This window comes from Microtus pennsylvanicus, chromosome 14, assembly GCF_037038515.1.
Source record: "Microtus pennsylvanicus isolate mMicPen1 chromosome 14, mMicPen1.hap1, whole genome shotgun sequence".
In the NCBI taxonomy this organism is placed as follows: Eukaryota; Metazoa; Chordata; class Mammalia; order Rodentia; family Cricetidae; genus Microtus; species Microtus pennsylvanicus.
Window position 1 is genome coordinate 60,010,131 of NC_134592.1, and position 25,989 is coordinate 60,036,119.

Genomic DNA, 25,989 nt, shown 5'->3' on the forward strand with positions numbered 1-25,989 from the left:
AGATATCAACCATAGGAACTTGCCAATCTTGCAATGGGACCCCTCAAAACTGTTAGTGAAGTACACTTGTTTTCTTTATAAAGCATTCTACTTTAGGTATTCTCTGAAAGTAACAGAAAGAGAAACAATAAAGTTTTGGTGTTCCACTTCTTTTTTCATTATAGGAGCAAGATCTCACTCTGTAGACCACCCTGATCTGGAACTCACCATGAAGCTCAGACTGGAAGAAAATTTGTGTTTGTACCCAGTGATAGAATTCCAGACACAGGTCATTACTCTTGGCTTTCTGTTCCATTATTCTTCTTAGAGAACAAATACTAGTTTTTTAACTTCTGTGCAGATTCCAAATGAAACACTTATCTACTGATGGTGTTCTTTCCCTCTTAGTTGCATGAGGTTCCACTTGTCAACTATTGGCCTCAATGCCTGTGTTAATGGGGTCCTTTTAGAAAGTCCTTTCCTGTGCCAATGACTTCAAGTACATTCCATACTTTATCCGTTATCAGATGATTCAGGACATCTGATCTTACATTGAGGTCCTTGATTCATTTGGAGTTGAGTCTTTTTCAGGGTAAAAGCTATGAGCCCAGTTTTATTACTCTACATATAGCTATCAAACTGGATCAAAACAGCTTGTTGAAGATTCTTCAATGTGCATTGTTGACCTCTTTATAAAAAAATAGGTGACTGTAGGTGCTTATAAAAAATTAGGTGACTATAGGTATTGTGGGACAATGATCTGTACCCTGCCAATTGTATTTTAATAAATGCTGATTGGCCAGGCAAGAAGTATAGGCAGGACAATCAGTAGAGACAGGGGTGATGAGAACAGGAGAATTCTGGGAAGAGGAAAGCTCATTTCCACAGTTGTGACCTAACCACAGAAGAAGCAAGATGTGACTGCCTCACCAAAAAAGGTACAGAGCCATGTGCTAACATAAACAAGAATAATGGGATAATATAAGTTATAAGAGTTAATAAGAAGTCTGAGCTACTAGGCCTATCAGTTTATATCTAATATAGACCTCTGTGTGATTTCTTTGGAATTTGGCAGGACAAGGACCAGGTGAGACAGAAAACCTCAGACAACATGTAGGAGTATGAATTTATATATAGGCCCTCCATTCTAGTCCCTTGATTAATAATGAGTATGTTTTTATGCCACTCTCCTGCTGTTTATATTTATCTCTTTGTGGTATAACTGGTAATCTGGGAAGGTGATATCTCCAGTTGCTGTGGGACAATGGTTTTACCCTGTAAAGATTTGTTTCTTGTACTTGTTTAATAAAATGCTGATTGACCAGTAGTCAGGAAGGAAGTACAGGTGGGATGACCACGCAGGAAGTAGAGGTGGGGCAATGAGAACAGGAGAATTATGGGGAGAGGAAAGCTAAGTCTTCAGTCATCACCCAGACACAGAGGAAGACAGACACAGAGCAAACAAGATGTGACTGCCTCACGAAAAAGGTACCAAGCCACATGGCTAACACAGAAAAGAATTATGCACTAATATAAGGTATAAGAGTTAGTTAGAAGCCTGAGCTTCTAGGCTAACCAGTTTTAACCAGTTTATGATTAATGTAGACCTCTGTGTGTTTATTTGGAACTAAACAGCTGTGGGACTGGGTGGGACAGAAAACTCTGTCAACATCCAGTTGTTCTTTTATTGTTCATAATTATATATATATGTGTGTGTGTATATATATATATATATATATATATATATATATATATATATATATATATAGTCTTTGCATTTCCAAATGAAGCTTACGAGGATTCTTTCAGTTTCTGTAAAGAATTGCATGAGAGCTTTGCTTTGGGTTGCACTGAATCTACAGATTGCTTAAGGCATCTTCACACCCTCTCTCCTACCAACCCACGAGCATGGACATCTTGTCATCTTTGTCTTCTCCCTTGTCTTCTTTTCTCAGTGTCTTAACGTTTTCATTGCATAAATGTTTCACTTCCTTGGTTAAGTTTATCCCAAGATATTTTATTTTATTTGAGGCTATTGTGATGGGATTGTTTGTCTGATTATGTTTTCTTTTTATGTTTGTCATTTGTATATAAAAAGGCTACTGATTTTTGAGTGATTTTAATTTTGTATCCTGCTACTTGGCTGAATGTGTTTATTAGCTGTAGGAGTTTTATGATGGAGTCTTCAAACACAACCTGTCAAAAATTGAATCCAAGATACTCATTCCTTGAGGGTTCCTTCTACTTCTAATAACAAATTGTTCTGTTAGTAAGAACCTTTTGCTGTAAACATATTAATTCTGTCTAGTTGGGGAAGGAAAAGTACTTATTAGTGATACTAGACAGCTTGTATTTTTACTGAAAGAGAGAGGGGGGAAATAGGTTGAGCTCATGAGAGGTACCCATAATGCATTGCCAATTTCAGAACTGTTTCATGTGAAGAAAGTTACTAATCACTACATCAACTCTGCAGGAAATAATACATGAGTGGACAGAGCCTTTCCTTACTTGATCATGCCCAAATTAAAGATTTACATGGGGAGAATAATCTGGAGAATCTGGTCCTTTATTACTCTGAGCACGGGTAAGTAAAGTTTTTAGGTTCTATCTTGAGAAAGCAGTATTCACTTTGCTGTAAATACCCAAACACAAATGATGCTACATAGCCCAAGCCAACAAATATATACTATCTATGCTTCTGTGCTTCTAGTTTGTAAAACTTATTCTGAAAATATTTCTTTGATTATATGCACATTTATTTCATGTGCTTAAAATCCAGAAATGATTCTTAAAGAAGTATTGTCAAACCTTCAGCATGGTCACCATAACCGTACTTTCACAAAGAATGCCTACTATGTTCAAGATGTGATACTGGAAAGCATACTACATGCGTGCAGCTGCTACTAGTGTGACTTACGTCCATGTACGTGGTTTATATACAACCAAAACTGGAGCTTTTCAGTGGCAATTAATCACCAGCTTCATCATATTCATTCTATCTGTTGTGGCGGTTTGAGAGAAAATGCCCCCCCATAGGCTCCCAGGAAGTGGCACTATTAGGAGTGTGGCCTTGTTGGAGGAAGTCTGTCATTGGGGTGGGCTTTGAGGTCTCAGAAGCTCAAACTAGACCTAGTGATTCACTCTCTTTCTGTTGCCCATGGACCAAAATGTAGAACTCACAGCTCCTTCTCCAGCACCATGTCTGCCTGCATGCATCATGTTTCCCACCATGATGATAATGGACTAAACCCCTGAAACTGTAAGGTAGCTCCAATGAAATGTTCTCCTTTACAAGAGTTGCCATGGTTATGGTGTCTCTTCATAGCAATATAAGCCTAACTAAGGCTTATAACTAAGACATCTGTCAACAGAAGTTACTATGTCTTTCTTTCTTTCTTTCTTTCTTTCTTTCTTTCTTTCTTTCTTCCTTTCTTCCTTCCTTCCTTTCTTTTTTTTTTAAGAATTACAGACCTTCATTGAGTTATAAATGTGAAATGAGTATATTTTCTGAGCCTGGCTCACTTGATTGTGTTTAAAGGAATTCAGCATGCTAGGAAGATCTGTGTGTTCCATGTGGCCATATATACATAGACAGATCTATGTGTTTGTGTATGTATGTGTGTATGGGTGTATATGGGTGGTACCATAAATCAGCATGCCATACCCAGTAATACAATAACTGAAAATAACAATCCTTTTATTCATTAGAACACAACAATTTCACACTGTCCTTTAAATCTCTAACTTAAAACCAATGTTCTGAAGACACAAGGCTGGGATTTCTTTCTCCAGAATTGTGCATCTGGTCAGCTGTGCCACAGGCCCACCAAGCTCATCATATTCTCTCTCTCATTCTTTTCTGACAGACTTCATCTTCCGTGTTTGCCCCCACAGTGTGGTCGCCAGAGTCCACTTCTCTCCCCATATGTGCATGAGCAGATGCTCTGTGTTCCTACTTCCTGCATTTTCTCAGAGCTTCTGCTTCAGGGTGTAACACCAAGCATTTTCCCTTACTGAGGCCACTGAGCCTCATGCAGTGAGGGGTTGTGCCTGCAAATTAATTCCTGTTTGCTCCCAGGATAGCCTTCTATCACTGATGGGAGTTGGAATGGATATGCTCTAGTTCACCCAGGCCCCCTGTGGTGGAATAACACTGAGAAGGATCTACAACCCAACTTCTCCAGTTAGAGAAGAGCAAGGACCTCACCTGTTCGATAATTGTGCTGAACTGCAAAATATGGTCACAATTCCACTAGTTCCTTTGGAATATGTTGTTGCTGTTCTAACATAAAGTAGACTGCAGTTTATTCACTTATAGTGTTCGTTAGGATATTACTTTGTATGATTTCCTAGTTGTTCTAGGCTACTATATATATATATTATATGCACCAAATTACAATTATATATACATGTGAAATTATATAATATGCATTATATGTACAATTTGCTATTACTGGCATTTCCCCTACTTTACATGTAAAAGGACTTCTATTTAAACACTTTTACTCCCCACCTTTTAAAAAAGGGATTGTATCCATATTCTCAACACACCAGCTACCACACTGAAAAGTTTTATAGTTTTTATATCAGCCATAAAATATAATTTAATGTACTCATACATCCTGTCCTTCCTTCTGGTTTAAAGTTAAACTTTCCTGCCACAATGTCTTTATTGGGTTAGAGGATTTCTTTTCAGCTATCCTTTAGTAACTGATTTCTGAGACATCTCATTGGTTTGGTTTTACCTGAGAATGTGTCTCCTGCCCCCATTCTTGAAAGGCACTTGGAAGGAATAGAGACTTTACGAGTGACTGTTCCTTTCAGGTCTCACTGTTGAGAAGTTTTGCTCTTTCTGGCCTCTCACCACTTCTGGAAGAGTCCTCTGTCATTCAGATTGTCCTAGTAGGGGTGCAATCCTTTCTTGCTGGCTCCTTTCAGCATGCTTGCTTGGTCTTTACTTTTCAGAAGTTTAATGTATTTGGGTGTGAAATTCTTCAGATTCATCCCGAGCAGAATTCATACATCTGTGGAGCTTTTCCCTTTTCATTAAATTTAGACCTTCTTAGCCATTGTTTCTTTGGATAATTTACCCATCCCACTGTTCTGTATCCTCCTCCCCTTTCTGAAACTCAGTGTGACACACACAGCTCTACACACCATGGCAGCAGTCTGATTTTTATGTTTTTATCCCATTTTCCTTTGGCTGCCCAGATTCATAAATTACTCAATCCATTTTCATATCCACTGCTCTATTCAGTCAGCTTTGCCCTCATTAGCCCCCTTTATAACCTCCACTTTATTTTTTCTTATACCTTTATTTGTTTCTTAATTTTTCACTATTCGAACAAATTATTATTAGATTTCAATATCAGATTCTTCACAGTTTTGGAATCCATTGGCTTTTATTTTCTCATTCATTTGATTTTTTGGGCTCAGTCCAAGTGATTTTTCTGTTGCTGTATCCTTTGTATTTTGGATCTTATTTCTTGGGAACCTAGATCTTTTTATTTGTTTGTTTGTTTTGTTTTTCAAGACAGGGTTTTCTGTGTAGCCCTGGCTTCTTTTTGGGTCACCAACTAGGTGCCCAATCATGACATGGAGACTTCTTATTAGTTACGAATGCCCAGCCTTATCTCTTATTTTAATCTCTTTCTCTTCATCTACATTTTGCCTTGTGTTTTTTAACCTACCTTTCTTCCCTTCCCTTCCTTCCTTCCTTCCTTCCTTCCTTCCTTCCTTCCTTCCTTCCTTCCTTCCTTCTTTCCTTCCTTTCTTCCTTCCTTCCTTTCTTCCTTCCTTCCCCTCTTTTGTGGCTGGTTGGCAGCTGTCTGGTTTCTGTTCTAAGTCATGTTTCTTTTTTTCTCCTCATTCTCTTCTCCTTCTTCTCCAGCATAGATTTCTTTTCTTACTTATTCTCTCTGTCTGCAACCCTGCCTATCCCTCTTCTGCCTAGCTATTGGCCATCCAGCTTTTTATTAGAACAATCAGGTGCCTTACGAAGGTAAAGTGAAGCAGCAACATCTTTATATTATTAAATGCATCCATAAAGAAATGTAACACATCAAACATTTAAGTGTTAAATGCCAAGTTAAATAAATATTCCTCAACACGTGCTGTCCTGGAGCTCACTCTGTAGATCAAGCTGACCTTGAACTCACAGAGATCTTCCTGCCTCTGTGTCCCCAGCACTGGGATTGAAGGCTTGTGCCACCACTGCCCAGTGACACTTTTATTCTTATGGAGAGATGAGGTACAGCCCAGAAGCTGATTGGTGAGTATGTCTACCTCCATCATCCCACACACAAAAAAGGAGTATCCATAAAACTACACATGCCTCAAGCCAAGATTTTATACAATTGGAATACCCATAGTGAGTCCACATACAGTAAAAACTGTGAAGGTTCGGCCAGAATAAGAGTTCAAATATTGTCAGAGACCTGTTCTAAAAATTCCTAGAGAAAAGAAAGCTCTCTAGATGGAAGGGAAATGCTACCAGAAGGGAAAACGAAACAAGAAATTTGGGAACTGAAGGGCAGGCAGTGAAGGGCATGGAGGAATGACACAGCGGCTGAGAGTCCTGCTGCATGGAGACACCCCCCCCCCCGAGTGGCCCAAAGGTCCGTGTGAAAATGTGGGGGAGTGAGCCTCATGGCGCAGACTGTGAAGTTTACAGCTAGGATTGCAAACACCAGAGAGACATCACTTGTCTCTTGGCTTTGTATGCATCCCATCTTACTTCAATTCTTTGACAATTGCTAAGATTTGTTTAATGGTTCAGGATGAGACACACCTTGGTGAACGTCTTTTCAGTGCTGGAAGAGAATGTATATTTGCTCTTCCAGGGCATGTGTTCTGGAACTGTGAAGTGGGTATAGGTTGACAGCATTGTTATCTCTGCTGTGCATTTGATGATTTTCTGTTTAATTCTAATATTAATTGGTAACATGAGGATGCTGACACTGCCGTCCCCTTTCATATCCATCAGGCTCTTTATTGGATGTTGTAGTTGGACTGTTTGAAGCACATATCTCTATGATTGATTGCTATGCTTCTCGAAGTATTGACCCTGTTAATGTTTGTAATATGCCCTTAGAAAACTATTTTCACTCTGAAGGCTGTAGTCTTTAATATGAATGTATTAATATGTGTTTGATTTTTTTATTAGTGATACATTATGTGCATCTGTGCTTGTTTTGCTTCCAATTTTCCTATATTTTTGTATTTGAAGTGGCTTAATTCTTGTGTGTATGTGTGTGTTCATATGTGCCACAGTGAGCATGTGGGTGTTACAGGACAAGGTATTGGGAGTTGGTTTCTACCTTCCACCTTGGTTGAGGCAGAGTGTCTCTTGTTTTTCCTGCTGTACTGCACAGTCCAAGCTAACTGGCCCACCATCTCCTAAATCTGCCATATCAGTAGATGGATGCTACCACATCCAGCTTTTTATATAAAGTCTGGGGATATGGACTCAGGCCCTCAGGCCTGTGCAGGAAGTGCTCTGACCTACTGAGCCATCTCCATAGCCTAGTTGTTAAAATTTTAATCTAGTCTCACAAACTCTTTTAAAATTTCTAGTTCTTAAACCTTTAATGTAAATGTTGATATACTAAGGCTTTAGCTTTCTATTATAATCTATTTTTCTTTTTACTTCTTGTTATTTTTTCCTTATACTCAAATCCATTATGTATTGCTGTTTTATTAACTAAGGCTGCAAACACTTATGAAGTTAATGAATTTCTGTCATAAAATACACAGACACACACACCACTTTCCAAATATAGCATATATCACCATTTTGAATTCTGACAGCAGAACTGATGTTTTCCTAAGGTGTCAAATTTGGTTTGAATATTCAATTTATATATTTATGAAATGTCTTAATTAAAATAATTTTTAAGGTTTTATGTCATTTTAATGCATTTCACCATCATAATTTTAACAAATTTCCCTATTTTTTGAAAAGATTCTATTTTTAAAAACTGGTAGAAATTTCTGTTAGTGTATCCCCCCCCCCGCAACTGTCTAAATCTTTATTAATAATATAAACTCTGGCAAAGTTACAGTGAATTTACTGTATTTCATAAGTATTTTTACATAGACACAGGGTGCTCATTGCTTTTTGTCTTTACTTTATGTAGGATGTTCCGCTACAATGAGTCTACACCATTCTGCAGCCATCCCAAATGATATTTCTGAAAAATAGTAAACGGCTTTGAAAAAAATATGCCTTAGTACATTATGTTAGAAAAATTAAGATTATAAAGTTACAAGGCTCAGGGAGTAAACAACTCAAAAAAAGTCAAGAAGTTGGTGAAACTTGGCTTTTCACAAGGCCCCTGCCTCCAGTTAACAGAAATAGTAACAGTTGGGTTGGAGAAAAGACTCTTGAGCAGCCTGCCTGTTATCCTGCCTGCTAGATGTGTAGGAGACTCCACAGCTACGGCTTTCAGGAGTCTTCTCCATGTTAGTACCAAGCTTTGTGAAGGCGCAGCAATCCTGGAGCTAACGGTGTTCCTGAGAGTAACGGCTTCTGTCACTTGTTTTGGGTCACCCTGACACAAACCTAGAAGTGTCTGGGAAGAGGGAAGGTTAACTGAGAAAATACTTCCTAAAGACTGGCCTGTGGGAAATCCTAAAGCACATTTTCTTGATTGATGATTGATGTAAGAGGACCCAGCTCACTGTGGTCCTGAGTTGGTGGTCCTGGGTAGAAAGCAGGCTGAGCAAGTCAGCAACAGCAAGCTGGTAAGCGGTGCTCCTCCATGGGCTCTGCCTCAGCTCCTGTCTCCAGGTTTCTGCCCTGACATGTAAGCTGAAGTAAACTTCTCCCCCTCCAAAAAATTTATAAAAAAATACTTTCAATGATTCTGCATATGAGCACAATGAAAAAAATAAAACATAATCTGTCATTTACCAAACATTTTACTTTTAATTTAGACTTGATTTTTTTTCAAAGTCTAAATTAGGATGTGTTAATGTTATAATTAAAAACCAAAAAAAAAAAAAAAAGATGTATGTCTTCACAGAAATAAAAAGACAGCAGAGGAGGCATCCTGTCTTACTTTTTCTGGAAGCTGGGCCACTAAGTGATGCTATGAACTTTAAGCTTAGATCACTGATGACGCAGTAGAGAATCCCTGACGTGTAACCAAAGGTAAGAACACAATGCACTAGATAGGTACTGGGTTCTGCACACACTTGAAGATGGGTATGTGAAGGTGATTACAAGATGCTCCTACCAGCCTGGGGAACAAGTGAAACCAATACTGCGTGCTGTGTGCTGGACTGACCACACCAAGGAGTTGTTACTGTCTTGACAGGACGCAGGCACAAACACGCCAAGTGAGGAAGCCTGAGTCACAGGAGCCAACCTCATCTGGAAGCCAGTAAGGAGTCCCATAGAAAGTGTCTGATCTAAAGCTGGTTTCTGTGACTGAGCTCTTGAACATGGCGGGTTGAAGACGATGCTTGGATGTTTTCTGCCTTCAAACTAGAGCAGAACAGTTTTATTCCAAGAGTCCATTATGGCTTCAATAGCAGAAGAATGGCTTCATTTTAATTGCGTAGACTTTTAAACTGGCAAAATGTTTTAGTAATAGTTTTAGAAATGAGGTATTTAAACACTTTTAGAAAAACAGATTATTTTTTTCTCAAAGCAGTAAGACTATTTTCCTAGTTCTTTTAGTAAAAAAGAAATCTGCCAGGTTCTTTCCATTATAATTTTTTTATTTTTCAATTCAAGCATTGAACCATACTCAAGAAATTTCAGCTAAAATACATGTTTTTTCCAGGGAGGGGTCCTCAAATAATTTTGGATTAATTGTAACTACTTTATTCCTTATTAAGTTTTCAAAATTTAAAAGTGTGCTAAAAAAAGAATATACAATTTCACAAAATTATAAGTATCAAAGAGAGCAAACTGAGCTAGAGAGCACATCGGGAGCACTGGTATTCATGTTAGAAATGTTTGGCTATGACAAACATGTGGAAGAGCTTGGAAGAACAAACACACTTGGAAGAAAATTTCTAAGCCCTGGAAACTGGGCCTTGCATATTGTATTAGATTACAACAAAAAAATAAGTGTGTTGCTTTTAATAGGGTTTGAATTTGAATATTAGATTTACTTAGTAAAAATTGTATGTGGAATTACAGTTGAGGAGTCTAAGCCACAGCCTTGTGGAGGCCCTGAACTCAGAGGAAAGCACACTGTTAGAGCCGGGATTTCTGTCTGATTTCTATAGAGAATTCTGAACAGCTTTCTTCATGCTTTAGAGACAGCAAATTTTAGTTCTTATCAGCAGAGTTATTTCTCACTGTTTGGGACAGGACAGTGTTTAGGGAATCAAGTCCAACAAAAACCAATAGGATGAGAAGAGAAGGTCAATTTGGGTGTTTGAAATATGTGTAAAATGTGTACAGTTAAAAGGTTTTTAACATGTTGGATAGGCAATGGTGGCACATGCTTTTAATCCCAGTACTCGGAGGCAGAGACGGGGGATCTCTGTGAGTTCTAGACCACTTTCATCTACAGAGTGAGTTCTACAACACCCGAGACTACAGAGAAACCCTGTCTCAAAAACAAACAAAGCATTGACACCAACAAAGTTTTTACATTTCGAACAAGAAATTTTAAATTTTATTCAGGAGAACAAAAACGAGACAAACACAGGCTAAAGTGTGCTTGTAAAAAGTTCCTGGGAGCTGGGTGTATTACTTATGACTATAAGTTAAAATAAAATGTCCTGCCTAACACTATGCTTTCAGAAAAATAGATCTAGAAATTAATTAGATTATATATTCAAATTTCCAACAGATTAAAGTTCCTAACAAGTAAAACAATAGTAAAAGTATTAATGGATAATAAACTATATTGGTGGATATCTATTTGATCTTAGATTAAAGTATGCCTTCCTCAGAAGCATCAATCAAGGCAAACATGATACTCAGAAAGCAGTTTAGTAGACTGCTTTCAGTTCCACAGAATTAAATCCTAAATGGCACAACATTTCTTTCCTTTATATGAAACCTATTTCTACTCCATGTAACAAGTTTTTATTCATCGATGCATAAGAAAGGGACATTTTGTGAATAAATCAGAATCCTCCTATATGAGGGATCATAAGCATATTCAGGTGTTAATCTCACATTAAAATGAAAATTTATAAGCTCCTATTAGTTGACTACTAGGCGACAGGATGTTAATAGCACCCAGATATGGTTAGCAAGATCTTCTTTAGAGACCAAACTATTTGTCAAAATGATTTATAAACCTGGGTAACATTCATCTCTTCTTGGAACTTTTAACTTTTGGAAATCAAATAATAAGACCTCTGATTAAAGTGATTTTAAGAAGAATTTTTCTAAGAATTCCTGAATAAAATAAAATTTGATGGCAACCTAATAGGAAGAATATGAAACAGACTTGTGATGTGAAAGTTGGAAATTGTCTTCAGTGGTCTCCTGCCACTTCTGGGATTTTTGACTCTAGGATCATATTGACCTGTCCTTGAGTTTTTGAAAACTGATTAAAGAATAAGTCAGTTTTTCTCCTTGAGGAACAATTAAGTTCAGAGCTTAAAGTTTCCCCCCTTTTCTTCTCCTTGAAGTTGTCAGCATGATAATGTAATATTTTGTCTTGTGATTTGTCTTAGTTTAGTTTCAATTGCTGTGGCAAAGACACCGTGACTGAGAAGTCAGAGCAGGAACTTGAATAGGAACAGGAGCAGAGGCCGCAGAGGAGTGCTGCTTACTGGCTTGCTTCCCACGGATTGTTCAGTGAAACACCTGTACTTGGGCTAGGTCTTCCCACATTGGCCATTAAGAAAATGCACGGAGACTTTCCCATTGGTCTAATATGATAGAAGCAGTTTTTTTTTTTCAACTGAAGTTCCCTCTTTCTGGATGAGTCTCGCTTGTGTCAAGTTGAAAAAAAAATCAAAATAGGCCCTTGGTTTCAGTACCAAATTTCTGGCAGATGGCTATGTGACTTATGTCTCCATTTGTCCTAGATAGGGTTACTATCACTATGATGAAAGACCGTGACCAAAAAGGCATGGTAAGGAAAGGGGGGGAATGGGTTTACATTGCTTACACTTTCATATTGATGTTCATCGTCAAGTGAAGTCAGGACAGAGCACAGAGAAGGCTGGAATCTGGAGGCAGGAGCTGATGCAGAAGCCATGGAGGGGTGCGACTTACTGGCTTGCTCAGTTTGCTTTCATATAGATCCCAAGACCACCAGCCCAGGGATGGCACCACCAAAATGGGCTGGGCCCACCTCTATCAATCACTAATTACGAACATGCCTTACTGGCTTATATACAGCCCAGCCTTATGGAGGAATTTTCTCAGTTGAGTTTCCTTCCTCTCAGATGACTGTGGTTTGTCTCACGTTGGCCTAAAACCACTCAGCACACATTGGAACCATATTTTCCTTTGAAGCCCTTTTGTACCATTATCTATATCTGATCTGGGTTGGAAAGTAATTAATTGTATATGAACACTCTAAAACAAGCAGCAATAAAAATGTGTATCTATCCATACGTAGCATGAATTCTAATCATTCATAATAAATAAGACCCAGAGTCAGATATTAGAGGTGAAAACCGAAGGATCAGAGGACCAGTGTGGCCAGTCACTAGAGTGACCTTTTACCTCTACCATTGCACAAACTGAAGAGGTAATCCTGTCTTCAGACTGTCTCCCTAGACTGCATCCTCAGACTGCAGGGAAAATCCACAAACGGCAACTGTCTCCACCAAACCTCTTACTGCATCGGGCTCCTGTTGCCTCCCACCTTATATTCCTCTCTCCGCCCAGTCATATCACTCCTGTCTCCACCTCCCTAGTGCTGGGATTAAAGGCATGGGATTCCATTTTGTGGGAGCTGTGTCTCTCTTCTAGACAGATTCAATCTTGTGTAGCCCTGGGTACCTTGAACTAACAGAGATTCTTCTCCAAGCTACCTCCTAAGTCCTGAGATTAAAGATGTGTGCCACCACTGCTGGTGACTAGTGACTTAGTTCTGCACTCTGATCTTCAGGTAAGCTTTATTTGTTAAAACATCAACAAAATAAAACTCCACCCACCCACCCATCCATCCATCCATCCATCCATCCATCCATCCATCCATCCATCCACGCACCCCTCTCTCTAGCTTTATTGTTATGCATTCTGCGTCTAGAGCTCAATAATATACACAGGAAAGATATGCTACAATAATATCTGATTCACATTTCTGAGTTCAGACTTTTGCACAATTCCTTCAATCTTCTGCTTCTTAAGTTGTAAATGTTCAGATGATTGCATAAAATTCCTTCATTCTCAGAACTGCAAATTTTTAAATTTTAATTTCCTGTCTGTTATCAATCTTGTTTGAACAAAGTTTATGGTTTTTTTTTAATCTGACTTCCATTTAAATCAGGTTATGTTCAAATTGCTCTCTATTGTTGATCTTCAGTTACAAAATTATTTGGGCACCTAACATCCTTTCAAAGACACCTGCAGGACTGTGTACCCTGATCATTATTTTGGTGGAATGATGATGAAGGCTCTGAACTTTCTGGAAAGATGTCTCTAGCCATCGCCAGGTTGTCCCAGCAACATAGCCATAATTCTAACTTATAAGTTGTCATTTAAAAAATCCAGTCATTTTCATGAGCTACTGCTCTATTTCTAAATACTCTCTCCTTTTCCAAGGTTAAAATACCTACCAGGGTTGGAAACCCCTGATACTCTCCTAAACCCTCCAAGTCTTTGATACATTATTTTGAAGTCACCAGAGACACCCACAAGCTTCTTCAAGATGTGCTATTCACTCCTTTGCCATTCAGCAAAAGTTAGTAGCAGCTGACAGCCTTCGGTCTGCAGACGCCTACCATAACAATTTCCATACTCATTGGGTGTGGCCCATGGCTGAGTTCTCAGGTCCTGTGAGGAGGAAACAGGATCACAGTTTCAGGACATGCTTGGCTGCAGAGTGAGAAGCTGTCTCAACTCCGGCTCCCCATAGGAGAGAAAACCGTAACAACCAGCACTATGGGGAGTTTCTGTTGGTTATGGAAAGTTCTGGTAGCTTTACCATTTGTTTCCTCCTGGTTTTGTTTCATTTACTCTTCTACATTCTGGAATGGTTAAGTTTCTTAAAAGTGATTTCAATTTTCCGGGTTGGTTCTGTCTTTTCTTTCTTTTCACTACTTCTAGCACTTACAAGAATCTTTCACATCACTGATATAGCATAAGGAGTTATTCACAGTTTTTTTCTTCCAACGTGGTTCACCCATGTTCCTACAAATCTCGTATAACTGACGAGTATGCCAAGCTGTTTCAAGAGATCTTGTCTAATACAACTTGGAAATGATTTCACATATAGTTCTGACTCTTCTTGAATGTGGGGCTGAAAAACCCAGTTCTAGTTATTACCAGATGAATGCCTGATGCATTTCAAACTTAAATGCTCAGAGAATGAATCTTCTTTCTCCCCAACTTGCTTCTTTGCTGTCTTATGTCTCAGTTATCAGCAGCAACATGCCAATTTCTTGAAAACCTTGGAGTCCTTCATGACACCTCTTTTACCTCACTGCTTATGAATTTGATGAAGCAGCAAAGACCTTCGGTTCAGCCTCTGAATTAGAAACTATAACTTTTCATTTCTTAGCATCCTCACCACCATCACAACGGTCCTGGAAAGGGAATGACAGCTCTTGTCGCCTATCCAGTGCCTCTGGCTTTATTCCTTTCTCTTATAATTTGTTTCCTGCAAAGCCAGAGCGTTATCTTTGAGCACATGTTAATCACATTGGCTTTCTTCTTGTTATAATCATCCCAGTGGCTCAGCAGTGTCCTGAGCATGAAACAGAAACAATTTACCATAGCTTTGAAGGGCTGGTTTCTTGCCCCGCCCCCCAGCTTCCTCTCACCCACTTGCATCCCTCTGCTCCTGTGCCTTGAACAAGCCAACTGCAGTCCTCTGTTGGGGTCTTTTCTGTTCCTTATGACTAGAAGGCCATTACCCTTAAGACTGGTCCCTTTCCATCAACCAGGCCTTGGCTCACTTGGAAATATACCAGAAAAATCTTGTTTTCTTCACTGGCTAAAGTATAGAGCCTTTCTCCAGGCTCTTGACTACAGTACTGCCCTTAACCACTAAATTACTGTTACTTATGACAGCTGTTGCTGTTGGAACTAACCTTATTTACTGTCTTACTTTTATATGTCAAGTGTAATCTGTTATGTAATATGTTATTGACTGTCTTACTTTTATATGTTCAGTGTAATCTGTTATGTAATGTTATTGACTTACTTTTATATGTCCAGTGTAATCTGTTATGGCAAGAACCTAGTCGGACTTCATGGGAAGCTGGTGTCAGTTGACTCTGGGACAGAGAAGCCCTCAGTTCAGAGCTGTGACAGAAAACACAGACGTCTCCCACTTGGCCACTCTTAGGTAAAACTAGATAACGTACCCTGTAAACTTAGGGACACTTCCACTCTGCCCACTCAAACAGTATTCTGTAGCATCAACCCAGTGAATGAACACATGTAGCTGGGGATTTCAAGATTCTGTTACTGAGACACAACACAACTCCGTAGAAAACTATCTTCCAATGTCCTGGACCAGAAGAGAAACATTAGTCAAGACCAGACAGAATTAATTAATTAACGCACTGCAAAGAAAAACACGCAAAATGGTTTGTGTTTTCTCATGCATGTAAGAGGACACACTGGGGAAGCCAATGTGACAAGGAGGCTTGACAAGATGGAGCCCCTTCGGAATTTATTAAGAATTCTCAGAAGGTATCTGACAACTATCACTGCTGCTTGTTAAACCAAATAGGGCTCCTGTAAATCTACATACTCAAAGAATCAGGGTGTATGGGCTGGGAAATACCTCTCTTTGCCCAGCCACCAGTATGATTAGATTAAAATAAGTGCAGACTGACCATTCTGTGGGTGCTGCGGGTGTGGGGCTGGAAACACTCCTAGAAAGCGGGTTTTAGGTGGACAGAAGCAGAGAACAGTTTCCCGAAGAGGCTTCAACACAGGAGTTCAAACACAAAGTAGAAAGCAAGAGCCTTATTCAGACCTTAGTCTTGCCTGCCCTTAAGGAGATGGTGGGTGGAGCTGGTGTGGTTGATGCTTTAAGATGGACTATTAGAAAAGACACACGGATTTAAATACCTCAGCTACCTCAGCGGACTGGCCGCCTACCCATTAACAAACTCGAGGACTCTCAGAAGGAGGACCACGTAAGTGGGCTCCGGGCCTGGCGTTCCGGGGTGCACCCAAAGTCGCCTGGCTGGTGGAAGTGCGTAGTGTGGGAGCGCTGGCAAGAGGTGGCCAGGACTGCCCCGAATGGGCGGGTCCGGCGCTCGGGGCTGCAGAGTGGGCCTGAGCGGCTGCAGCGCGCAGGGGGCGGCTCCCCGCCGGGCGGGCTCCGGTTCCCCTTGTCAGCTCGGCGGCGCCGCCCTCGTCCCGCCCCGCCCCGCCGGCGCCGGCCGCGCGGACCCGCCGCGGTCCCCGGAGCTGAGCGCGCCCCGGCGGCTGGAGCTGGGCGCCTCCCCCCGCTCTGCCGCGCGCTCCCCGGCTCGCTCCGCTCGGCCCGGGCTCCGCTCGGCCATCTTCGCCGCTCCGGTTCCCGCCCTCGCCTGCCCCCGGCCGCTCGTCGACTTTCCCGGAAAGTTTGCTGCCTTCTCTCGGCCGCCGCTGGCAGCGTCGCCGCGTCCCACGTCTGCCAAACTTTGGGGCTCACTCGCGCGATGAGCGCCCCTCCGCTCCTGCGGCCGCCCAGCCCGCTGCTGCCCGCCGCGGCCGCTGTGGCCGCCGCTGCCGCCGCTCTGGTCCCTGGCTCCGGGCCCTCGCCCTTCCCGGCGCCCGGGGCGGCCCCGGCGGGGGGCATCTCGTTCCTTCTGCAGATCGGCCTGAGCCGCGAGCCGGTGCTGCTCCTGCAGGACTCCTCCGGCGACTACAGCCTGGCGCACGTCCGAGAGATGGCTTGTTCCATCGTGGACCAGAAGGTAAGGTGCCCCCGGGCCCGCCAACTTTGCAAGCGGCCTCGCCTGCGCCATGCAGCCTGGCGGTGGCCGGGTTGCATGTTCTCACCCCAGGCACCGCTCTTCTGCCCCGCAGTCCTCTCAGGACTGATCTCCAGCCCTTCTCCGCTGGTACATCTGCCTCCTCTCCTCCTTTACTCCCCTTCCTCCGGTGACAGTTCAAGGAATCTTGCACTTTTCTCCTCGTGTTCGAGCATATTCTTGAGACTGCCTGGCTGTCCTGACTCTTTGCCCTGGACCGGAGCCTACCTGGTGCTAGATCCGCTTTCCAGCGCCAGAGTTCCCTCGGGCGAGCCCAGTGCATTTGCAGCACCCCTCCCTTCTACTCCATCCTGCTCTTTGGGCTCTAATTGATGCTGAGGAGTTCCGGTTGTGACCTCGACGCCAGGAATTTCTCACCTGTCAATAGTGCTTTTTAAAAAAGGGGGTGATTGAGCAGGCCAGCTGTGAAAACAACCGAGCAGTTGGTGCACCACTACCCAAGTCCTCCCTGAATTGAGTACCACCTCTGTGTGAGCTCAGAAACATTTTCCAACAATAAAACCTGAAATTTACAGTCTTTCTGTAAATCTGGCTTCATTTTCCACGCCCTGATCTTGGAAGACTGGAACAGCGAGGGTCTAGGGTTCCAGGAACAGCCAGTGCTGGCTTTGCTCTTAAGTTTGAGGCTGTGGGGGAACTCTGGATAGCGGCCACCAGACTGTTTGGGGAAGGCCCATAAAGCTGGGCTAGGCCACCCATCACTGTTTCCAGCGCACTTTTTAATTTAGGTTATCTCTGTAGCCATCCAGAAGGATATTTCATGGAAAGAGGCCATCGAATGTGGGGGAGGGGGAAGGCCCATGGCGCCACTCTTCACAGTGTGAACAGCCAGGCTTCTGGGGAGGAGAGAGGAGGTACTTAAAGGTGCTGGATTTCAGCCCCTGAGGACTGACTGGCTACTTCTCACCTTTTAATGAATAGCCAAGAGCGAATTTTCTTAAACTGTTTGGAGAGAAATGCGCTAGTTTTTGAGCAGTATTAATAGTGGCTGTGGGCACACAGATCCTAGGGAAGAGCTGGGGAGTCCTCTCTAATCCAGGAAGTGAAAATTCTAGAGGCCAGACTCAAGTAACAGTGAGTCCCTTGAAGTTTTGTTAATTAAAAGGAGTGATATTTTATGTCATGTAATTGAACCGCTTGTAGCTTCCTTGAAGTCTAAAAATGGCACTGAGTCCAGCCCCCTTCTTCCTTGAGATTGTGAAGAAACACATATTCTAAGCTCTGACTGTCGTACTCTAGCCTTAAATAGTTCCGTTAGGACACTAATTAGTTAATTAAAAATCTCTGTCACAGGCGCATACACACCACATGTGATGAACTTTCACACAGAGGCCATTAGGTTCCATGAAATTGTAACGGTGGATTCTAAAGAAAATGAGAGAGTGGGCTAGATTCACATGGACAAACTTTGTTTGACGCAAATAAACTCTCCCTCTGTCTCTCTCCTTGATGAAGTTTTTGAATGGGGGAACAACATGCGTGGTTTGAAGGTTTTGGGTTGGGATTTTGGCTGGACAGTGAATTCCAGTTGACTCAGGGTGCTGCTACCTGGAGATTGTTACCAGTACCTGGGAGAGGTGGCGGCAAGAAGACCGATGGGATGCAAGAGGCTGGAGCATCATCAGTAGGATGTGTAGGCAAGGTTCACTTAGAAGAAAAGCCTTGAGATGATTAGAAACTTACATTGTAAAAAAAACTCAGCAATCTTCCCAAGAGAGATAACCATACCAGGGCCTATCTGAAACACATGTTAGCTGTGTGCAGGGTGTTTTAGAATGGCAAAAATGTTGTGGCCGAAAGAAAACTGGAGTCCAGTCAGGAACTGCTTAGCTGGGAGCCAAGATGGTACGGGTGGGGGAGCTGCAGGAATGCTGGGAAGAGAGGACACCAGTCCCATTGGTGCTTTCTAAGGGGAATCCTGTCTTTATTGTCTTTATTCTGTAGCTTCTTGCCAAAAGAAAAGTTTGAAAAGTTTTCCTGGCCATGATCTTTTAAAAAATGTTTATGGCAAGGATGAATGATTTTGAAATGTGAATTTTTATGTTATGTGTATCCATAATATTATAAGTAAAATATACAAGATAATGGGTCTAGACCGTGTGTCTTTTTAGTTACTCTATCATCTATCCATCTAGACATCAATCACCCACTGTCTGTCCTTGTCCTCTCTTATCATCTGCCACCCCTTCATTCATTTATATATATATCAGGTAACTCTCAATCATCTATCTACCTATATATAATTCGTTATCCATGTATCTTCTACATTGGTTTTGGGATATGTTACTTTTCCGGGCAGAAATAAGACTTAAAGGATTCTGTACTGTGTGGCAGCAGGAGTGGGCAGCTTGATTGCGTGGAGTAAGGAAGCGTGTGTGTGTTTATGTGTGTGTGTGGGGGTGGGGCTTTTGTGCTTTTCCCATCTTTTCTACTATACTTTATGAAGACATTAACTGTGAGAAAGGATGATAGAGAGAGACAGAAAGAGACACATACAGAGAGAGACAGAGACAGAAAGAGAAAGGGAGAATGATGAATGAGAATACTAATATTAAAAAGGGTGAACCCACCCTTTTCAAGCCATTTGCAGTTTAGCATTTAGGCTTTTAAAGAGAAGGTTCTCCTGATTTTCATAGTCCTTCCCTCTTATTGCTTCAGTATTAGGAGTATTTTTAATCTAGTCTATGTTCAGGAGCTCCTGAGTACTGCAGAGATGTTCCTAGTTTAACTCATTGGAGGTGTTAACTGACAGTTCAGTAGATTTCAATGGTATTATTCATGGGACCTTCTTTGGGGGAAGAGTTCCTGAGATGGACAGGATTAAACAGGAGAGTGGCTGTACCCGAGAAACTTGGCTTGAAGTTCTTGTTAATGTGTAGATCTTAACAATATAGTTTTCCCTTAATTTTTAGGTTTAGAAAATATCAGATATGTGTTTATTCTTGAAGAAATTAGATGGCAATTCGACAGAAGTTCTTTTAAGGTGTTCGATCCTTATCATTTACTGAGTTATAAAAGTTCCTAATACTTTTTTTTAACCTAATGTTTAGTGTAATCTGAGGTGATCTCTTTCTTTGCATGGAAGAATGTAGGAATATATAGGATGTTATTAGCTCTGTCTTTTTGGGAAGCTGAGGTAAAGTCTGCTTTACAGTGTTTAGTCATTTAATGTCTTCACTTTGCATGTGTATACCATTGTAACTTGGTTATATATAAAGATCTGTTCCTTAATCAGTATGTATGGCTTCTGTTTTCACTGAGACCCTTCTACTTTGTCCTGTCAAAGGAATGTTGACTACATCAAATGAGAAGGAATTATCATGGAACAGGTAGCAACATCTCAGAGGATGACGTAGACTGAATTCATAGCAGGCTGTGTACCTACACCTTATACCCATACACCTTAGCATACATGCACACACAGGTGCACCTGTACACCTTAGCATACATGGACACACAGGTGCACCTGTACACCTTAGCATACATGGACACACAGGTGCACCTGTACACCTTAGCATACATGGACACACAGGTGCACCTGTACACTTTAGCATACATGCACACACAGGTGCACCTGTACACCTTAGCATACATGCACACACAGGTGCACCTGTACACCTTAGCATACATGGACACACAGGTGCACCTGTACACCTTAGCATACATGGACACACAGGTGCACCTGTACACCTTAGCATACATGGACACACAGGTGCACCTGTACACCTTAGCATACATGGACACACAGGTGCACCTGTACACTTTAGCATACATGCACACACAGGTGCACCTGTACACCTTAGCATACATGCACACACAGGTGCACCTGTACACCTTAGCATACATGGACACACAGGTGCACCTGTACACTTTAGCATACATGGACACACAGGTGCACCTTTACACCTTAGCATACATGGACACACAGGTGCACCTGTACACCTTAGCATACATGGACACACAGGTGCACCTGTACACCTTAGCATACATGGACACACAGGTGCACCTGTACACTTTAGCATACATGGACACACAGGTGCACCTTTACACCTTAGCACGTGTACACACACAGGTGTACCCATACACCTTAGCACGCATGCACACACAGGTGCACCCGTACACCTTAGCACGCATGCACACACAGGTGCACCCGTACACCTTAGCATACATGGACACACAGGTGCACCTGTACACCTTAGCATACATGGACACACAGGTGCACCTGTACACCTTAGCATACATGGACACACAGGTGCACCTGTACACCTTAGCATACATGCAAACACAGGTGCACATGTACACCTTAGCATACATGGTCACACAGGTGCACCTGTACACCTTAGCATACATGGACACACAGGTGCACCTGTACACCTTAGCATACATGCAAACACAGGTGCACATGTACACCTTAGCATACATGGATGGACACACAGGTACACCTGTACACCTTAGCATACATGGACACACAGGTGCACCTGTACACCTTAGCATACATGGACACACAGGTGCACCTGTACACCTTAGCACGTGTACACACACAGGTGCACCCATACACCTTAGCATACATGCACACATAGGTGCACCCATACACCTTAGCATACATGCACACATAGGTGCACCCATACACCTTAGCATACATGCACACATAGGTGCACCTGTACACCTTAGCACGTGTACACACACAGGTGCACCCATACACCTTAGCATACATGCACACATAGGTGCACCCATACACCTTAGCATACATGGACACACAGGTGCACCTGTACACCTTAGCATACATGGACACACAGGTGCACCTGTACACCTTAGCACGTGTACACACACAGGTGCACCCATACACCTTAGCATACATGCACACATAGGTGCACCCATACACTTTAGCATACATGCAAATACAGGTGCACCTGTACACCGTAGCATACATGGACACACAGGTGTACCTGTACACCTTAACACATGTGCACACACAGGTACACCTGTACACCTTAACACATGTGTACACACAGGTGTGCCCGTACACCTTAGCACGTGTGCACACACAGGTGCACATGTACACCTTAGTATGTGTGCACACACTGGTGTACCCATATACCTTAGCACACATGCACACAGGTGCGCCCATACATCTTAGCACGTGTGCACACACAGGTGCACATATACACCTTAGCATGTGTGTGCACGCAGGTGCACCATAAACCTTAGCATATGTGCATACACAGGTGTGCCCGAACATTTAGAACTCAAAGGGCGTTGAGTGGTGTACAGTACAATTATGTGGCTTCCTGTTCATTTGGGTTTAATCTTATTAAAAGGACAACCAGAGCTCCCCTATTGGACACCCTTACTAGTGTGATAGTATCTGTAAGACACCCGACCTAAGCTTTACCTTTAACACTGGTCTTCCTGACTGAGGAAATTAAAGTATGAACTTTTAAGTGGAAAATAGTTACCAGAGTAACAAGGTTAGAGCCTTGGTTTGATAGTAGCATTATTTTGTGTGCCATTGTTTTACATTCTTAATTATGTATTGTTTTCTTAACAGTTACGGTGTCCCTTTTAACCCTTATGGTTAATTTTAGCCATTCCACTTTCACACAGATTGAGAAAGCTGGAAGTAATTAGCTGGTGGATCACCCCTGGGTGTGTAGACAACAAAAACCTCTTAAACTAATGAGAGTCTTTGGTGTATATTTTTGTTCTAATTTTATTTTTGGACATAATGTATACTACTAATTTCTGACTTAATGATAAAGTATAGAATTTGGCGTTTTAGTAGGTGACTGTTAAAAAAACATAGTAACATGTATTTCCAATTTAATGTTTACTTTCAAGCTTAGTAGCTTATGTACCTTGATTTCATTGGGGTTATATAGTATATTGTGACATAAATGTCCTGAACAGATTAAGTATCCTTTGTACAAAAGTCTTGGAACAAGGGGAGTTTGGGACTTTGGGTTCTTCTGGATGTTGTAATATTCATAACACGAATAATGAGATATCTCTGGGATTAGACCCATGCTTACACAGACAATTTTTATTTTATTTATTTTTTTTAGTATTTAAATATTCATCTCGACTGTTAGTGGTTGCATGGAGACAGGTATGGAACTTCCTTCTTGTGTCATATTGATGCTCAAGAAGTGTCAGAAGATTTTGGATTAGGGATGCTCAGCCTGGGTGCACAGAGTTTTTGTGTAATGTATACACATGTGCAATGAATTCATACGTAGTTTTGAAGTACATATGAAGAGCTGGTTATTTAGGCCCAGCATCCACATACTGAAGTATTGTTTTATACATTATAATGTGGACTTCAAGATGGAAAGTTTCTGTTGTATTCTGTTTCACAGCACGGAGCAGTCACTTCGCTTGGTATTTCTGTATTAGTACAAAGATATCTCTCCCAAAGGTGTAAACTGTGTCTGTCATAGATTTCACAGGAAGAATAATCTTTGAAATTCTGATGTGGAAAACAGAAAGCTATGCAGACTTTGTTGGATAGTATAAGCTTTAATGTAAGCCCTTAGATTCAAGTCCAAGATATTTGAAAGAACACGATTGTAGTGTGTTGAGTGGTGGTGCCTGCATAGATTAGATTAGAAAATTACTCAATTTAAAACTTCCCCTGAAATACCATACTTAATGGAGGTTAAGTTCTGCTCAGTTTTATGTCACTTGGCACAAGCAAGAGGTATTTGGGAAGAAGGACTCTCAAGTGGGAAAATGCCTTCATAAGGTCAGGCTGTAGGCAAACCTATAGGATATTTTCTTAATTAGTGATTGTTAGGGACGGCCCAGGGGCTCTTCTATAAGAAAGCAGGCTGAGCAAGCCACAGGGGAACAAACTTGTAACCTGTACCTCCCCATGGCCTCTGCATCAGTTCCTGCCTCCAGGTTCCTGTCCTGCTTGAGTGCCTTTCCTGACTGCCTTCTAAGATGGACTGTGATGTGGAAGTGTAAGCTTAAACCTATTTCTCTACAAATTGCTTTTGGTCATAGTGCTTCATCATAGCATAAGAAACTCTATGACACTGGTCTTATCAAACTTATGCTGAACTATTAAGGAAGATTCCAAACTTTATTTTGCCAATCATTATTACTCTCCCCCCCCCGAGATTATTACATATAAGTTTTTATCATTTTATGCATGGTTTTTAAAATGAACTTTTTAAACACTATAAAATGTGTAGGTGTATGACTTTATGGTTATAAGTTCTCTAACATTACTTTGCGTGTGAAGATAATATGTACAAAGTGTTGAGGTCACTGCCTGGTAAGTATGTGTACGGTAGATGCTACCACCTGTCAATCATCAGAAGTTCCCATTATACACTGTTATCTTGCTAGCAAAAGAAATGTGAAGGAAAGTTGCAGTGTTAATGAGAGCATGCTGTAGGGCTCAGCAATACTATCCTTGGTCTGTTGCAGGGCAAGTATTAGAAGCTGCTGTACTTTGAATGAGCTGCTCAAGGCTCGTCCTTTCAGAATTCCTCAAAGACTAATGTATTCACACTGTGCATCCAAGTTAAACAAAACCAAGCAAGCTGCATTTGCAGGTAAACATAAAGCACCCACATCAAGAAATTGGTACTATAATCCATATCGCATGCTGAACTCAGATTGCATTAAGGGTAGATAAAATGTAGTCCAGCTGGAGGTGATAAGACAGGGTTTCTGTGTGTAACAACAGCTCTGCCTGTCCTGGAACTCACTCTGTAGACTACTAGACTAGCCTCGAAATCACAAAGGTCTTCCTGTCTCTGCCTCCTGGGATTAAAGGTGTGCACCAGCAAGCCTGGCGTAATGTTTGTTTTTAATGTGTTGGGAGTAGTAGTCCCCTTGGTTCATGCAAGTGATTACCACAAGTAGAAGTCGAAGTGTAGGATACTGTTAAAGTGCTGACTTACCTTCCAGTTTTATCAGTCTTATTCTGTGGTCCAGGTGTGAAAACGGGCTTTCATTTTCTTGAAACTTTTTTTTAATGGTACAGGGTGTTACACAATTTAAAACAAAGAGGGCATGATGTCATGGTCTTCTAATGATAGGACTTATAAACTAGGAAGACGATTGGCTCACTTATAGGCAAAATAGTTCTCATGTATAAAAATATATGAAAATTTTCCTATAAATCCTTCCGATATTGGCAAATACATTAAAATCGTGTAATAAAATGACCTCTAGATGTTACTTGGCAACAGAAAATCCCATATCATGTTTTTTTTTTCTGACTTTACTGGTCTCACATTAAAACCAAAACCAAATTACTAAATAAACAATCTCTTGAATTATGTGGACAACACGTAATTATAGAATATCATGTAGTTTGAATACATAGAAAGGCAAAAAACCAAACATGTTGTAAATGCACTTTATCTTCAGAAACAACTAACCTGTCCAGACCACAGTTTCCTCTTTAGAAGTTTCTCCCAAACTTGCAAAAGGTTGTATTTGGTTGAAGCGAGACAGTTGATACAGCAACTTAACAGTGTTGGCAAATACAGCTTAGATTTTAAAATATGCAATCATTCGGGAATTTTGTTCAACTTATTTTGGTGAAAAAGAGAAAAAAATGTACCCGTTCCTGGTACGTCGGCATCTGTTCCAACTAAAGACCTGACTGATGAGGAATTTGCTGAATCTACTGCTTGTATCCAGGCACGAATTCAAGAGTTTCCAAGAGTTTCTCTCCTTGATTGTCGGCGGCCACTTTTTCATGGGTGTCATAAAATGCTTGACAAGAATGAGTGTCACGATGAAGGTGGTAGCGAAAAGCGTGAATGTGCTTGACAGATTGTCTTTCTGATAGTGCGAGGCTCCACAGGCAGCGTTATCCTGTTCACTAAAGAAGCATATACACTATTGTTTGAAACTTTTCTAACTTATGTTGGAAATAATTAAAAGTTTCTTATA

At 41.3% G+C, this 25,989-nt stretch overlaps 1 protein-coding gene across 2 annotated transcripts in view; it reads left to right on the plus strand.

Annotated features, from left to right (window-relative positions):
- The first annotated feature begins 16,531 nt into the window (after nucleotides 1–16,531).
- Prkd1 (protein kinase D1) overlaps nucleotides 16,532–25,989 on the plus strand; it is a 304,282-nt gene continuing 294,824 nt past the window's right edge. The window contains exon 1 of one of the 2 annotated variants that reach the window (XM_075947930.1): nucleotides 16,532–16,995. In XM_075947930.1, coding sequence (XP_075804045.1) covers nucleotides 16,738–16,995 — 258 coding nt within the window. In that variant the 5' untranslated portion in view covers nucleotides 16,532–16,737. The remainder of the gene's footprint in view (nucleotides 16,996–25,989) is intronic. The other variant, XM_075947928.1, reaches the window with a different exon arrangement.